General features: G+C 39.0%; 1 protein-coding gene across 3 annotated transcripts in view; it reads left to right on the top strand.

Annotated features, from left to right (window-relative positions):
- LOC124615314 (TBC1 domain family member 31) overlaps window positions 1-15,035 on the top strand; it is a 282,280-nt gene extending 267,245 nt beyond the window's left edge. Inside the window, exons 19-20 of one of the 3 annotated variants that reach the window (XM_047143109.1) lie at window positions 4,247-4,520; window positions 14,588-15,035. In XM_047143109.1, coding sequence (XP_046999065.1) covers window positions 4,247-4,520; window positions 14,588-14,610 — 297 coding nt within the window. In that variant the 3' untranslated portion in view covers window positions 14,611-15,035. Of the gene's footprint in view, window positions 1-4,246; window positions 4,524-14,587 lie in introns of all 3 variants that reach the window. The other 2 variants (XM_047143107.1, XM_047143108.1) reach the window with 2 other exon arrangements.
- The last annotated feature ends 1,908 nt before the right edge of the window (window positions 15,036-16,943 follow it).

The raw sequence follows: 16,943 nt of genomic DNA, 5'->3' as shown, positions 1-16,943 counted from the left end.
GGAAGTAGACCTATATTTCTGCTACTATACATACAGTTGTCATTTTGTAGAAATCGGTGTACATTACAGTTGTTTGTTCCTATGTATCAGATGCCACTGATGAGGGGTCATAAACCTGAAATCTGGTTTGCAAATAAATATTTCTGATGCAGCTCATGGCATACAGAAGGTGCCCTTTAATAAATATCTTAAAGATGTGGAACCAAGCATTCAAGGTTGTGGATTTATTACAACATTGTCTTCAGACAGCTGTTCAGCTTTCCATTCTTTCCTGCTGGGATCATCATTCTAACATTCCTCATGTGAAGCTAGGCCATATTGTGCAAATGTTGAGTGTGTGTGCTGTCATAAAAACATAAAATGGTGCATGTTATTGTAGTGTGCAGGGAATTAAACAGGACAAACATGTGTAAACTTTATAATGCATAACACATATACAGGACGAACTCATTGGGCAGAAACATCCACATCCACTGCACCAAGCCAGTAATGGGTACAAATTGAGGTCCCAGCTGGAAAGAAAGGAAATCTGTAAGGCTCATCTGAAGACAGATTTGTTACAAATTTGAAACCAGTAATTGTTTGCAATATGGCAGCGCCTGTGTTATTCAGACGACGATGCACTGCGATGACCACAGCTGTTACAAAACACATCAGATGAATTTGCAGTTGCGAATAATGGCTACCATGGGCTGTAAAATGGAATGGTGACAGTGAAAATTTGGTTTGATGACATATGGAAGTTTGGGTCTGGGCATGAGCCGTGCACAGATAGCCAAATGGAAAGGTGACTGCTCGCGATAAGTGGGAAACCTATGTTCTTGTCTCGGTCTGGCACAAATTTTCATTGTCATCATTCCATTCAATAGCTGATGGTAGCCATTATTAACAATTGCGAATTCATCTGACGGGTAATGGTTTGAGTGTAAATAAACTTTTTCAAACCTTGCTTGTGGCTGGTTGCTGCTTAAATTATAAATCTTATTAGGTTCTATCACAACTTTATGGCCAAAATAATACAGACAGTTGATGACCTTAAACTGAGCACTTATAGATAGGGACTAATGGTCAGCAATGAATATTCAGTTTGTTTTTCTCATAGCAACTGTTCAAAGTAACAACTGACAGTCTAAATGCTTGCATTATGAGGGTGTGTAAAACTATGAGACAGGCAGATACAACCTTGCCATCCAGTGCCATATCAGTTTCTATTGGTGTGTCATGCAGAAAAGACTTCATGCAAGCCCACACGAAAATCCACCATGGACACATCACAGATGATTGTGTATTGTTTTTCAATGTAGCGCCACCAACATAAGCAGTGTACGTACAAACACATGCCTGACATACATTGCTCATTCGAAACCTTGTGCCTCCTGAAATACTCATTTTCAGCCATTCGTTCCTTATCTCGGAATGCTTAGTTTATAGTATATCCTTCCATCTGTGTAATTTTTACCCTAAATGTTTGGGACACCCTGTGTGTAAGAAAACTGAACAAGGGAAAATCTGGGATGAAATAACAACAATATGAAATGAGTAGCTTGGTACGAAGTCAGTGAATAGCAGTCTAGCCATTTCATTTGTTGTAAAATAATGCAGACAACTGATATATTTACTCTGATGTGTTAATACGCATACTTTGGCCACTGTTTAGAATTCTTAGAAATCTTGATTCAGACGAATTTCTTTGTTATGTCCTTTTTCCTATAAACTGCACTACGGAAGGGGCATAATTTACTGATAGCTTAATTCAGAGATAAGTAGACAAGGCATATAAACGACTTTAAGAAGATAAGACTTTGCACAAACTACGCACAGTTGATAAAATCTTCAGAGTTGTTAGGTCACCTCATATTTCTCTTCAACTTCTTCACTGCTAGATGTTTTGAATCATCTTCTGGGATCTTCTTCAGGGACCCACTGGTGTCTCTGGAGAACACTGCCAAAAGTCAGTGTCACATTCACTTATGAAAGGCTATTTTCCCAGTACCTTTCCAGAGAGTTATTTTGTAAAAAAAAAAAAAAAAAAAATAAAATAAAAATAAAATAAAAAAAAAAATTAAAAAAAAAAACCTTCAGGCCATTGTCATTGGGTAAATATTGAAAGAAAATATTGACAGGGAGGGACAATCCAAAATATGATTGTTGTTGTGCCCCCTCTGTTGTTTCCTAGCAGCTCTGGCAGCTGTTTATGTCCATTGTTTGTTGTGGTTAGTTGTTTACTGCAGTGATAGCAGATAGCCATGAAGATGGAAGCATGTAGCTATCTTCTCTACTGAAACTGTACTCATTCTTTGATAGTTCAACTAATTCATGGACAGAAGTAAACACCTAGCTATGGTGAGTGAGGAACATAAACAGCTAGTAGGAACAACAGATGCAGCACAATAATACACACATCAAAAAAAGTTTTGCATCACCTCAGTTCCAAGAGTTCCAGAACCTGTACAGAAAATTGGAATAGAGATCATTTCCACCCTTTTTATTGCTCATGAAAACCACACATTGCACGTTGTGCAACCATATAGTGAGACCTTCAGAGGTGGTGGTCCAGATTGCTGTACACACCCAGTAGCGTGTCCTCTTGTATTGATTCTGTATTCGTTGTGGCATACTATCCACAAGTTCATCAAGGCACTGTTGGTCCAGATTGTCCCACTTCTTCAATGGCGAATTGGCGTAGATCCCTCAGAGTGGTTTGTGGGTCACGTCGTCCATAAATAGCCATTTTTAGTCTACCCCAGGCATGTTCGATTGAGTTCATGTCTGTAGAAAATACTGGCCACTCTAGTTGACCAATGTTGCTATCCTGCAGGAAGTCATTCACAAGTTGTGCATGATGGGGGCACGAATTGTCGTCCATGAAGACGAATGTCTCGCCAATATGCTGCCAATATGGTTGCACTATTGGTCAGAGGACAGATTCGCGTATCATACAGTCATTATGGCACCTTCCATGACCACCAGCGCCATACGTCGGCCCCACATAATGCCACCCCAAAACAGCAGGCAACCTCCACCTTGCTGCACTCACTGGACAGTGTGTTTAAGGTGTTCAGCCTGACCGGGTTGCCTCCAAACACGTCTCCAATGATTGTCTGGTTGAAGGCATATGCAACACTCACTGGTGAAGAGACTGTGATGCCAATCCTGAGTGGTCCATTCAGCATGTTGTTGGGCCCATCTGTACCGCACTGCATGGTGTCGTGGTTGCAAAGATGGACCTCGCCATGGATGTCGGGAGTGAAGTTGTGCATCTTGTAGCCTATTTCGCACAGTTTGAGTCGTAACATGACGTCCTGCGGCTGCATGAAAAGCATTATTCAACATGGTGGCATTGCTGTCAGGGTTCCTCCAAGTCATACTCCGTAGGTAGTGGTCATCCACTGCAGTAGTAGCCCTTGGGCGGCCTGAGCGATGCATATCATCGACTGTTCCTGTCTCTCTGTATCTCCTCCATATCCAAACGACGTCACTTTGGTTCACTCTGAGACGCCTGGACACTTCCCTTGTTGAGAGCCTTTCCTGGCACAAAGTAACAATGCGGATGCAATCGAACCATGTTATTGACCGTCTAGTCACGGTTGAACTACAGACAACACAAGCCGTATGCCTCCTTCCTGATGGAATGACTGGAACTGATCAGCTGTCGGACCCCCTCCATCGAATAGGCACTGCTCATGTGGTTGTTTAAATCTTTGGGTGGATTTAGTGACATCTCTAAACAGTCAAAGGAACTGTGTCTGTGATACAATATCCACAGTCAACAACTACCTTGAGGAGTTCTGGGAAAGAACTGGGGTGATGCAACACTTTTTTGATGTGTGTAGTAATACTGTGGATGCAACCCCCCCCCCCCCCCCCCCTCCAGTCAGTATCTACTTTCAGTATTTATACAATGATGGTGGCTACCAAGTGCAACCTGAAGGTTACCTAATAACTCCATTCCTCTAAAAAAAAAAAAAAAGTGCAGGAAGATAGCCTTTTGTAAGTGACTGTAACACTGCCTTTCAGCAGTATTCAGCCGCCCATGGATGCCAGTAAAATTCTAAAGAAGGTCAAAGCTTTTATCATCGGTGACGATGGCCACAAAAGCTTTCAGGGTTATATGCAAAAATTTTTCCTATGTTTCCCAATATAAGAAACACTCATTTAAGGAAGCAAAAATTGCCTCATTGTGATGGTATAACTTGCTTGTATAGTATACTGTATCATTTTTTTCTTAAATATAATCTGATTCAAGCAGGCAGTCCAGTTGGAAGCACAAGCAAAAGCTCTGGAAGAAGAAGTGGAACACCTAGTCAGCAAGTTGGTGGATATGAGAATGAAAAAGGGACACTCCAAATTAGTGGATCTAACTACAAGGCAAAAAGAACAAAACAGATCCTATGAAGAATACAAGAATCTGACTGACTCACTGCTTCATCAGTTGCAGTGTTCTAGTTCTCCTCATTGCCATAATATATGGAGCAATGTCAGCATCAACAAGCAACATGCAGAAAATAATGAGAACATAGGTAGTAAGTACTCCGTTGCAGTTCTTGTATGTGAAAAGACATTTTTTTTAAATTACTAAGTCTTTTCTGCTTTGGAATTCATGTCTGGTACTAACCATAAAGAAACCAGAAATATCTGTAACTGGAAGTTCTATTTCGCAGTTACATTACCACTACCATAGAAAGAGTTTCGAACGTAGGAACTGCCCTTTCCCTTTCCCCTCTCCCTCCTACTCCCCCCCCCCCCCCCCCCCCCCCACAGTCCCCTCCCCACCTGACAAAATTGTCCAAATTAAGTTATGCATGTATTCTGTCGATTTGTGTAATTATTAATTATTTCATTTCACCTCTGACAAACATCAGTGTGTGAGTGTGTGTGTGTGTGTGTGTGTGTGTGTGTGTGTGTGTGTGTGTGTGTTTTATACCACCATATTTCTGTAGCACTTTTAATACTGATAGGTTTGTGATAAATTTATTAAGATATATAGGAATTCATTCTCATTAACATCTAGTCTACATCCACATCTATACTTTGCAAGCCACCATATGGTGTGTGGCAGAGAGTACTTTACATGCCACTGACACCCCATTTTCCTGTCCCACTTGCTGGTAGTTCATGGGAAGAGTGATTGCTGGTAAGCCTCCATCTGAGCCTGAATCCCTCATTTTACCTTCATGATATTTTTTGAGGCATGATTAGGAGGAAGCAAAATACAACACCGTGATGCAAAATGTGTCTCTTACAACGTTTGCCACTTCATTGTACTGGTTGTGTCTACATCCTCTGACCATTTGGATCCAGTTTCCTAACAGAGACACCACATTCAACTTGTCCCATGCAAATATCTTTTTTGGTTCTTTAATTGCTGATTTATTTTCGAAAGTAGCTCTGTGCGTAATTTTAACAATGTACTTAATTAAACTTTTTGAAAAAGGAGGAGGAGTCAGGTATTTTATTGGGGGGGGGGGGGGGGACAGAGAGAGAGAGAGAGAGAGAGAGAGAGAGAGAGAGATATGAAAGCTAAGAAACTCACTTGCTTTATGATTATGAAATTTCTTAATGCTGTGAGAGAGGAACTCATTGAAGGAAATGGAACTTAGCAAAAAATAAGTCCACAAAAATTGTATTTTGAAAACAAGAGTTGTAGTATATTTTGTATTAAGGAATCTTTTCCACAGACTAGTGAATGAAGTCCCTAGTTGAGCTGTATAATGCCGGAGGCAGAATTTTACTTAGCAACTGAAACAGCTGTTTATTATTTCTGACAACAAGTAAATCAAGTCCACACTGTGTGCCTTGTTGCAAAGTTCTGTAGTTCCATTACACCAAATAATCATTATTGTGGACAGAAACAACTGTTCAGAAGAAAATGAAGGTAAAGTAATGTAATTCAAAACATACTATGGACATAGATCATGTTTTTATCACTTACCCCATTTGTTTGACAACATAACCTATCTTGAAACTGCTAATGCAATATAAACCACAAATTTGTCTCAGATTTTACTTTTGGTTTTTATAGTAGCTAGTTTTATAATATTATTTGTCATAGGGCTGAGATAGAGAATTATAGAGAACAGTCAGTTGCCACTAAAGCAGAGAGGAGAACTGGGAGACTAACAAAAAGAAAACTCTCTGAAATCCAGAATGAGATTTTCACTCTGCAGCGGAGTGTGCACTGATATGAAACTTCCTGGCAGATTAAAACTGTGTGCCCGACCGAGACTTGAACTCGGGACCTTTGCCTTTCGCGGGCAAGTGCTCTACCATCTGAGCTACCGAAGCACGACTCACGCCCGGTCCTCACAGTTTTACTTCTGCCAGTATCTAGAGCACTTGCCCACGAAAGGCAAAGGTCCCGAGTTCGAGTCTCGATCGGGCACACAGTTTTAATCTGCCAGGAAGTTTCAACTCTCTGAAATATTGGACAAGTGTATATAACAAAAACAGGACAATTGGTTAAAGGAAAGGTTTTTACCAACAGAATCTACCCATGTCAATTAAAATGCTCTGCAAGAATAACAAAAGGGCAGTCTACAAATCTGTTTGATACTTTTTGGAACCTAGGTGACTACTCACAACAAAATATTTATCTTTGGGGAACAGTGCAGTCATTCAGTATGCAAAGGAGATGGCTGCAAAATGGTTTTGGAAATCAGATATCAGTGTCATTTCAATATTTCCTCCAGGTGGAAAACCAAAGTGTCCAGAGTTGTACATTTGAGATGTCCAGTGGACGACTGTACCGTTACATGTCATAGCCAGAGGTTTTTGCTGTTGATGACTCTTGTGGCAAGAAGAACCCAGGCAATAAAACTGATGACACAGATGTTATGGAACATATCAAATCATTTCCACCCTATCAGAGTCATTACATAAGAAACAAAAATCCCAAAAGAAAATTGATGTTATCAGATACCATACACAGTATAAAATTAACAGCAGAATGAATTATGCCTGCTGGATTCACTAAAATGCCCAAAAGCTCCTCTCTGAAACTGTCACTCCAAGTTTCAGTTGTCGCCTGACCATTGGTGGGCTTTTTACTGTAAGTTAAGGAATCCAGTTTATTTTGACTCGACTGTGCTTGATTTTGTTAGTTGCACGTGCTACCATAATATGCTTAATAGGTTGTAGAGTTCCATTTGAAGGCTCCATTGGTGTTTGTCATCGTAGTTTGTATCCTGACAACAGATTACGCTTCAGGTCAGAAGGTGACTCCTTTTTGCATTCTAACTAGTAGCATGTTTTGCAAAAAGAACATTTGAATTACAATATAGCTGTTGGTTTCAATTTCCATTATTCAAGAACTTCGTGTCTGGCTACTCTCCTACCATCCTCAATTGATTACCAGACTTTTCCATCTGGATTCATTTCCCAGACTGAGCAGTCTATGCAAAGAAGCTGCTAAAATGAATGCTCAGATACCCAACCGATCACTGTGCATCCAGCTAGCTGTGTTACATCATGACACTCTCCATTACTGCATGAATCACATCACAAGTTTGATCTGCCAGGCTACTGATGCATCCATTTTTGTTCAACCATAAGCAACTTGTACGTGAGTGAAATAATGCAATCAGTGATGTGCTGACAGTGTTTCCTAGGCTCAAGTGCAAACCATTAACAGAGACTATCTCAGCATTTTGGGCTGAAAGGAGGTCTTGGCAGGAGTTTCTGAACTCGATTAAGCAAATGACGAGCTCCTTAGAAGTACTGGGAGCCAACAGGTACTTTGCTAACACACGTTCCAGATCACGAGTATCAGCTGTACGTACTCAATGTAGGCTATGCACAAGTAAAACATATGTTGCCTGGTAACAATAGAACCTTATAGTAGAGTGACAACTGAAGATCGCATGGGTCCAGTATTTTATTATCACATAGATCATGGAGAAGCCATAGCTGGAATTTCAGTTCAGATGATAAAAGAATAGTGCAAAGAAGCTGCTAAAATAGGTGCTCAGATAGCTAGAGTCCACTCTTGATACAGCTTATGGGTCTGATTGGGTCCAGTACTGTATATTGTGACAACTTGATAATCAAAAAAAAAAAAAAAAAAAAAAAAAAAAAAAAAAAAAAAAAAAAAAAAAAAAAAAAAAAAAAAAAAAGAATACTTCTCACACTTTTTAATCCAATTTGGGATACAGGACAGTTTTCACATTATTGGTAAAAGAGAATCTTCATCCCTCCCATGGATCCTGGGAAGGATTGCACATGCCCAAATAGTTCTCTCAGTGCTGCCCTTCTGATATGTGTTGGATGATCCTAGAGCTCATTGTGAATTAAGAGCTGATCTGGGTTTTAAAAACAGAAAAGCTCATTAGTCGCAACTAATGTTGATTTATCAGATATCATTCAACAATTGACACTACTAGAGGAGGCTGTATAACAGGCCTCCCTGAGCAGGCAACTTCTAGTAGCATTTGCTTCAACTTTGAAAAAAATATGCAGTAGAGGATTAACACTGCACAACGACTCCAAAAATGAGAATTCCATAGTCAGATTCTAATACTAATGTAGACCTTGTCTATACCATATTTCATATACCACATGACTCTTCTCCATGAGCAAGAAAATTGTCCCCCTAAGGGCTTGGTTTTAAGTGTTGCATTATTTGCAGCAATGGTAAGTGTGATAATTTCCACTTTGAGGGGACCCATAAATTGCTCATTTTTCATGAGTGACTTCATTATTTTATGTTACACCTCTAGCCTTGTAATTACCACCTACCAGTTGAAACTGACTAGAGGTTGGAGAAGGTTGCTCATACTAGTGGTTTTTATCTTTGTAGAAAAGCAGTAACCTTGATTTGAGCAATTCTCATAATTACTTTAATCTACCTGAACTATGAATGAACATCGCTGTTCTTAATTTTAAAAATTCAGAGAGATACCTATGCCTCACATTATGTAATATATTAACAAGCTTGTCGTACCTAAGCAAACTAAAAGCGCAAAATGCTTAAAAGTATTAAACATTTTTAAGTGCCTTAAACACAAGTTGTACAGCATGGAAAGAGCCTGTCCACTCAAATCACACCATTACTTTAGGGCTTCTGAATAGCTTATCGGTGCACGGTTTATCATTTAGTAAGGTATTCATATTATGTTACTCAACATGAGGGTATTAGGTTGATGACAGATATATTTAACACCATCCTAATTGTTATAACTCTCACTTTAGGGCCAACAATATTTATTCAACACAAATAAACTTCTGCAACAACAGATTAAAATTGTCTATTAGTCCACGAAACCAAAAAATAATAGTTCTTGATGGAAGTTAATATATGTCATAGTTCCAGATGAGAGACTGATAAAAGTCCAAGCACTTCAAATTCACTATGCATTCATATTGTAGGTAAGATATTAAGCAAAGTCCCATTAAGCTCGGCAGTGACAGAAACCATAGGTCATAAGTTGAAGCACTACAAGTCTAAATCAGTCCAGGTAAATAGCAGCAGCTGTTGTAGTTCTCGTGTAGAAGCAAATTTGAATAATAGCAACTTGAGAAAATAATGGCAGCAGGTGACCTTATATTTGCCCACAATATAAATTCATGTGATCGGCCTTTGATAGCTGCAGTTGCAGACACCATTAACTATTGATATGTTCGCATCTTCCAGTCGCATGTCCAGCAGGGTTACTAAATTAATAATGATCTTCTGTGCTGAGGTTGACATCTATATCTACATCTTGGCACTGGTTGGTGGAAGCTCCTCATAGAATGGGGAGAGAGAGGGGGCAATATATATAGTCTGTTGGCTGACTAACACAGTGTCACCAGCATTACCACCACTGCTCATTCTGCAGTGGATTTCATCTTCATATAAATGGGCAATAAAGTTATTTGGAATTCACAGAAGAAAGTGCTAAGTAGTAATCAGTGTGGAATAAACTGCTTTTCTAAACAGCGTTGGGAGCCATTCTTCATCTCCTTTCCCCACCCTTGTTTATCGAAGAGGTGCTGAGTAAGTTTAAAGTAATTGCGGTACAGGACAAATGCACACCAGAGTATATTTTTATGTCAGTGTTTTATTATATTCTAGCTTATAGCCACAACTATGCTTTTGTTTATACTGATAGTTTTAAACAGGAGGACATATCAAGTGTAAGGTATTGTGTGCTGTGTTGTGGAAACAACACAATTTATGTGTAGATCGTCCATGAATCCAAGATACTGAGTTACTAGTTCAAAATCAGAAACATGTCCAGTCCAAAAGCTAAATATCCAGAGTAACATGAAAACTAGAGGGAGTGTGTCCACTGATAAACCAAGTACATTATGAAGTCTGTCGTTATAAGGATGGAGAGTAGTTCAAGAGTTGGAATATAGTACATATAAAGCTCATATTGTCGTGGTGCTTCATTTCTTTTTACCCCTGGAGAAACCACAGTGTCATGCCACATAATGTGATGTAACATCCATGAGAATGTGTGTGTTTTTTGCTTGTTGCACTAATCTTCAAAGCTTCCAGCTTGGTGCACCATCCTTGATATAAGTAGGCAGATGACCCCTTCCTCACTGGTTTCCATTTCGCTGCCAGTTACAGCAGTTTTCATTCAGTCTGTTCTCAAGGTTCACTTACGAAATGAATTCATAGTTCAACATTGAGATACTGAGGGCACTAGAGCAGATGAGACTTATTTCAAACTTGAAATTTCTCATTTTCTCCAATTTCTTACATGCCCTTCAGCCTGTACAGTGCTTGTACACAGTGTTAGCATTGAATAGCATCTCACAAGTCTTCTTGTACACTGTTCATATCCTAGTATGTGTTAAAGTATATATAACTCCAAGAGAAATATTCCAGACAGATTTTCAACTGTGAAGCACGACAGAAGTTCAGTGATGGTTTTGGGCAGCCATATCATAACATAAGTAGGTTTTACGGTGAAAATGAAAGGCAGACACTCTCGATTTTGAATCATTCAGAACAAAATATTTTAAAATAGGGACAACAGCATACTGAGAAACTACAGTAAAGAAAAGAGACATGCTGTATGACTTTCATGTCTTACCCACGAAGATATAACCTTTTTTCCCCATCAAGACACATACTGTAGCATCTGAAACGTCCAGTTAGTATATTTGACAGTATTATGAAGAGGATAGTTGCTACTCACCATATAGCAGAGATGCCGAGTCGCAGATAGGCACAGCAAAAAGACTGTCAAATAAAGCTGTCAGTCAAACAGGTCTTCATCAGAATAGGTCACACACACACACACACACAGAGAGAGAGAGAAAACGCAACTCGCGTGCACATGAGCGCAGTCTCTGGCTGCCAAGGCCTTTTGTAGTGCCAGTCTGCAACTCAGCAGCTATATGGGTAGCAACTATCCTTTTCATAATATTGTCATTTTTCCACCCTGGATTTTCCATTCTTTCAGTTGCATATTTCTCATTGGAGTAATTCATTTGCAGAGAAGCTACAAATTCAGAAACTTGCAAGTGTCAGAATACTATTTACAACCACTGTACGTATTCTTCTTCTTGATCTGAGCTTTGACTTGACTCTGGCAAATTTGTACTCCCCCCCACAGACTGATGACATTGTGCAAGTATGAGGAAAGAGTAATCTTATTTTATAATTTTATAATCAAAGTGCAGTCTTGATCATGTACTTTTATTGTTATGAACAATTTTTGGTCAAAGTACGCTGTGTTAGATTGAAATAAAGAGTATGATTCCAGCCACTGAACACTGGCATCAACTCTTGTGCATTCTCTAAATATTTATACTATTTGTCATTTTAAATACATTTTAGAGAATTATCAGTCTAATTTCATCTATGTCGTAGGTGAAATCAATGAAGGGTAATGTTGAAGAATCAGTTGCCATGGATTGTTGCTTAAAGATAGGCAACCTGTTGCCTTTGAAACAAGATCAGTGTATGTTTAAAAATCTTGTGATTGTATTCTTATTAACAGACATGTAGAATTTGCAGAGATTATTGTTACTATCACTTGCATAAAGCAGAAGAAATGAATTCCAGAAAACAAATTTGAAGATGTAAAAATGTATTCTTGTAATATTTCTGTTGTCTTTTCAAGTCATCAGGTTCTTTTCCAAATGTGAATCTAATTTGTCCATTTTGTGATATCAATCTATGGAAAATCTGGGATGGAATAACAAATGTGAAACATGTGAATTAAAATCTAGCAGGGGCTGTTAGTAGTACAGCTGCTGTGTTTCATATAACTGGCAAGCACTTCTAAAAGCAATCACATGATGAACTGTCATTAGTTTTACTATTCAATGATATGTTGTTATATTCTTTGTCAATTCTAAACATACTCTTCATCGGTATTCAATTTTGAACACACTATGCAAGCAACAGTACATGACTCAAGACCTGGATTTTATTACATAGAATATGCAGCCAGTCAAGAATATATCTGTTTGTTAAAAGTGCAATTAAAACTTCACAGGAAGGCTAGACATGGAAGAGGGGATGGCACTTTTAGCATGAAATGTGCATATGTGATTCTTCAATTTTTTTAAAGACTCCTGTTAAGTTTCCCAAGTGTACTTGAGATTGTCAGTTTTAGTTAAAGTATGACAAATGGGATAACTCATGATTTTTTGTTAAGAGATTAAAATGCACCGATTGAGAATATGAGATTGAATTTTTTGTATACAATGGTTTGCCTATTTTCATTAAGATATCAGCTGGCCCATACTCAGGTTGTAGTCTACATAACATTGTGGTTAAAATTAAAGGTTTCATCACTTATTTCTGAAATGCTGCTTTTGGGTATTACATTTTCACAAATATTACATCTACATACATATCCCACAAGCCACCATACAGTGCATGGCGAATGGTACCCTGTACCAATACTTGTCACTTACTTTCCTGTTCCACTCGCAAATAAAGCAAGGGAAAAATTACTGTCTGTATGTCTCTGCATGAGCTCTAATTTCTCATCTCTTCTCTTCGTGGTCCTTATGCCCAGTGTGTGTTGGTGGCAGTAGAATCATTCGGCAGTCAGCTTCAGATGCTGGTTCTCTAAATTTTCTCAAGTGTTTGTCGAAGAGAGTGTGACCTTCCCTCCAGGGATACCCATCTGAGTTCCCGAAGCATCTCCGTAATACGTATGTGTTGTTTGAACCTTCCAGCAGCTCAACTCTGAATTTCTTCAATGTCTTCCTTCAATCCAATCTGGTACGGATCCCAAACACTCAAGAATAGGTTGCAATAGCATTCCATATGCAGTCTCCTTTACAGGTGAACCATTCTTTCTTAAAATTCTCCCAATAAACCAAAGTCGACCATTCACCTTCTGTACCACAGTGCTCTCACATGCACATTCCACCTCGTATCGCTTTGAAATGTTACACCCAGATATTTAAACAACTTGACTGTGTCACACAGACAACTAGTAATACCGTGTTTGAGCATTACAAGTTTGAAGTTTGTTCTTCCTACTCATCTGGATTAACTTACATTTTTCCACATTTAGGGCTAGTTACCATTCATCACACCAACTGGAAATTTTGTCTAAGTCATCTTGTATTTTCCTACAGTCACTCAACTTTGACACCTTACTGCACACTATAGCATCATCAACAAACAACCTCAGACTGCTGCCTATCCTGTCCGCCAAATCATTTATGTATATAGAGAACAACAGCACTCCCATCACCCTTTTGTGGGGCACTCCTGATGATACTCTTGTCTCTGCTGAACACTCCCTGTCAAGGACAACATACTGGGTCCTATTGCTTAAGAAGTCTTCGAGCCACTTACATATCTGTGAACATATCCCTCATGCTTGTACCTTCATTTAACAGCCTGCAATGGGGCACCACGTCAAATGCTTTCCGAAAATCTAGAAATATGGAATCTGCCTGTTGCCCTTCACCCATAGCTCTCAGTATATCATGTGAGAAAAGGGAAAGCTGAGTTTTGCACGATCAAAGCTTTCTAAAACCATGCTGATTCGTGTACATAAGATTCTCAGTCTCTAGAAAGTTTATTATATATTCAAACTGAGAATATGTATGTAGATGTAGGAGGGAATTCATTATTTGCTCTTAACAGCACTCATACTGGAATGAACAAGCTTTAACGGGAAAACAAGAACTCAGCAAATTAATCTAGGTGGAATTACAGATACACAAAGAGAGAGACTTACAGAGCAGTATTGGACGATGAAAAATAACTCAAAATCAGATTTAAGCTATTCTGAAGCCCCTAACTCACAGTATTCTGAAGTGCCTTTATTATGTTCTCTCTTTTGTTGTTTTGTCCTGATGACTGCAACACACTGTTGTAAAGTTAAATCATTATACTCTACTAAAACAAATTACATGTACGTTTCCTGCTGTCCATATCTTTTCTCTTCAAGATAGATTCTAAGTAAATTTGTGCTCATTCACTGAAATCTGTATTTTATAAGCATATCATTGTCCCATGTATTATATTAATAATGACACCTTCCCTTTTACAAATTTCCAATGCAAATTATTTTTCATCTTCTTGACAGATTTTCTTGTTACAATGTGTCCTGTTTGTGCTTAATCACCTTCAGCTATTTCTTTAATTTGAATAAAGATATTTTCGTGTAATTTTCAGGGACTGATTCCAGAGATAGCTGATATTGTGCCAGATGAAACAGATTTGTTCATGAGCAAGAAGATAAACATTTCCCGAAGAAACCACCTGTAAAATAAGTGAAGTAACAAATATTTAATAGAGTGGTTTCACTAGTGATACAACCAGTAGTTACATAGTGAAGTGCAGAGCAGTTGTTTCACCTTTTTTAGTAAGTTGCAAAATGTGTGTGTGTGTGTGTGTGTGTGTGTGTGTGTGTGTGTGTGTGTGTGTATGTGTGTGTGTGTGTGTGTGAGAGAGAGAGAGGAAGAAGAGAGTGAGATATGGTAATTTCTTCATTGTACTGTATAATTACAGGCATTTTTGTTGAACATAAATTAATGAAAAGCCCACGCTTGACACACGCAAAATGGAAAGAACTGTGTAAGTGCAATATATAATTTTTAAAATAAACTGTATTGTTGAAATATGTACTTACTATTATATTAGGCATCACACCATCACATGTTCACTTCAAAGAATGCCTCATATCCACTTAAAATCCAAAGCCATTCATGTGGCTCAGATTCATTAATGACAGCTTCATCTTTTGGAGTTATGAAGAAGATACGGAACCTTCATTCCTTCAAAATATTAACACTATCTCCCCCATCCATTTGACCCACAAGGAGTCTGCCAATTGCTCCACACTGATGCCCAGTCCAGTTATTGCATGCACGGAGGTTGACCCCTCACACACCCGTGGTCGATTGGTAGATTGCCTCAGGACATAGCAAGCTGTGAAAGACTTCCCAGAGAGCCAAAGGTACGACTCCCCAGTTAGTCTGACGAAGAGGTCCCAGGTGCTATTTGTGGCTGATAATATCCTTCAGCCCGGTGCAGTTGCTTGACCTGTTTCAGAGGAAAACTCTCAGCCTGCAAGATATGGGCAGTCACAGAGGATGAGATTATTGGTAGCTAGGAGCTCCAGTATTAGGCACATTATGGGGTCCCTTAGAGATCAGGCTGCCAAGGAGGGAAAGAAAGCCAGTGTGCATTCCACGTGCATACTGAGTGGAGTCATTCCAAATGTGGAATGGGTCCTTCCAGTTGCCATGAAGAGCACAGGATGCAGTCAACTGCAGATTGTGGCTCATATTGGTACAAATGATGTGTGTCTCTACAGATTGGAAGAGATTCTCACTGGTTTTAAGTGGCTGTCAGAAGTGGTAAAGGCTGACAGTCTTGCTAGCAAGATGCAAGCAGAGCTCACCATTTGCAGCATAGTCAATGAGTGGAGTGTCTGAATCAGAGGCTAAGACAGTTCTGCAACCATGTAGGCTGCAGATTCCTTGGCTTGCGCCATATGGTGCTGGCATTCCGGGTTCCACTAAATAGTTGTTATAGAGCCTCAGGAAAGCACAAGAAGGGTTTCAGTCTCAAAGGGTGCAGGTCGAATACAGGAAGAACGTAGATCTGGGAACCATTGATATAACAGTTGCAAAGTTCGTAGCTGTGATTGGAAAGTACCAGAGTCCCAAGTGCTAATAGAAAGCACCGATGCTCATATTGTTATAGCTGGAGATAATTTTAACTGACATTTTGCGAAGGACCCAACGGTGTTCCGAAAGGATAGGCTAAATATAGTTGGCAATAGTAAGTTAGTATGGGTAGAAGTCATTCTTGGCACCTGGAATAAAATAATAATGTAACTGGATCCTTTTACCGACCTCCCAACTCACATCATTAAATTGCTGATAGGTTCAAATAAAATTTAAATCTAATTTCAAACACGTACCTGGTTCATACAATTATAGTTGGTGGTAACTTCAGTTTACCCTCTATACATTGGCAAAAATACATGTTTAAATCTGGAGATATGCATAAAACATCACCCGAAATTGTGCTAAATGCATTCTCTGAAAATTATTTCGGTTATTAGTTCATGCAGTCACTCAGATAGTAAACGGTCGTGAAAACACACTTGACCTCTTAACAACAAATAATCCTGAGCTAACAATGAGCATCAATATGGATACAGAGATGAGTGAACACAGGGTTGTCGTTGCCGAAGAGACACTCCCAAATCCACCAAAAATAAATGAAAAATGTATTTATCCAAAAAAGCAGATAAAAATTTGCTTGATGCCTTCCTGAGAGAGAATCTCCACTCCTTCCAAATTAGCAATGTAAGTGTAGACCAGATGTGGCTTGAATTCAAAGAAATAGTGTCAACAGCAACTGAGAGATTTTTTACCAAATAAATGATCCCCCATGCTACACAAAACAGGTCAGAAGACTGTCGCAGAAACAACAAAAAAGCTTGCCAAATTTAAACAAACATGAAACCCACTAGGTTGCCGATCTTTTACTGAAGCTCGAAATTTAGCCTGGACTT

This window comes from Schistocerca americana, chromosome 5 (genome assembly GCF_021461395.2).
Source record: "Schistocerca americana isolate TAMUIC-IGC-003095 chromosome 5, iqSchAmer2.1, whole genome shotgun sequence".
In the NCBI taxonomy this organism is placed as follows: domain Eukaryota; kingdom Metazoa; phylum Arthropoda; class Insecta; order Orthoptera; family Acrididae; genus Schistocerca; species Schistocerca americana.
The sequence above is the reverse complement of the archived record's forward strand: the minus strand, read 5'-3'. Positions and strand labels throughout refer to the sequence as shown.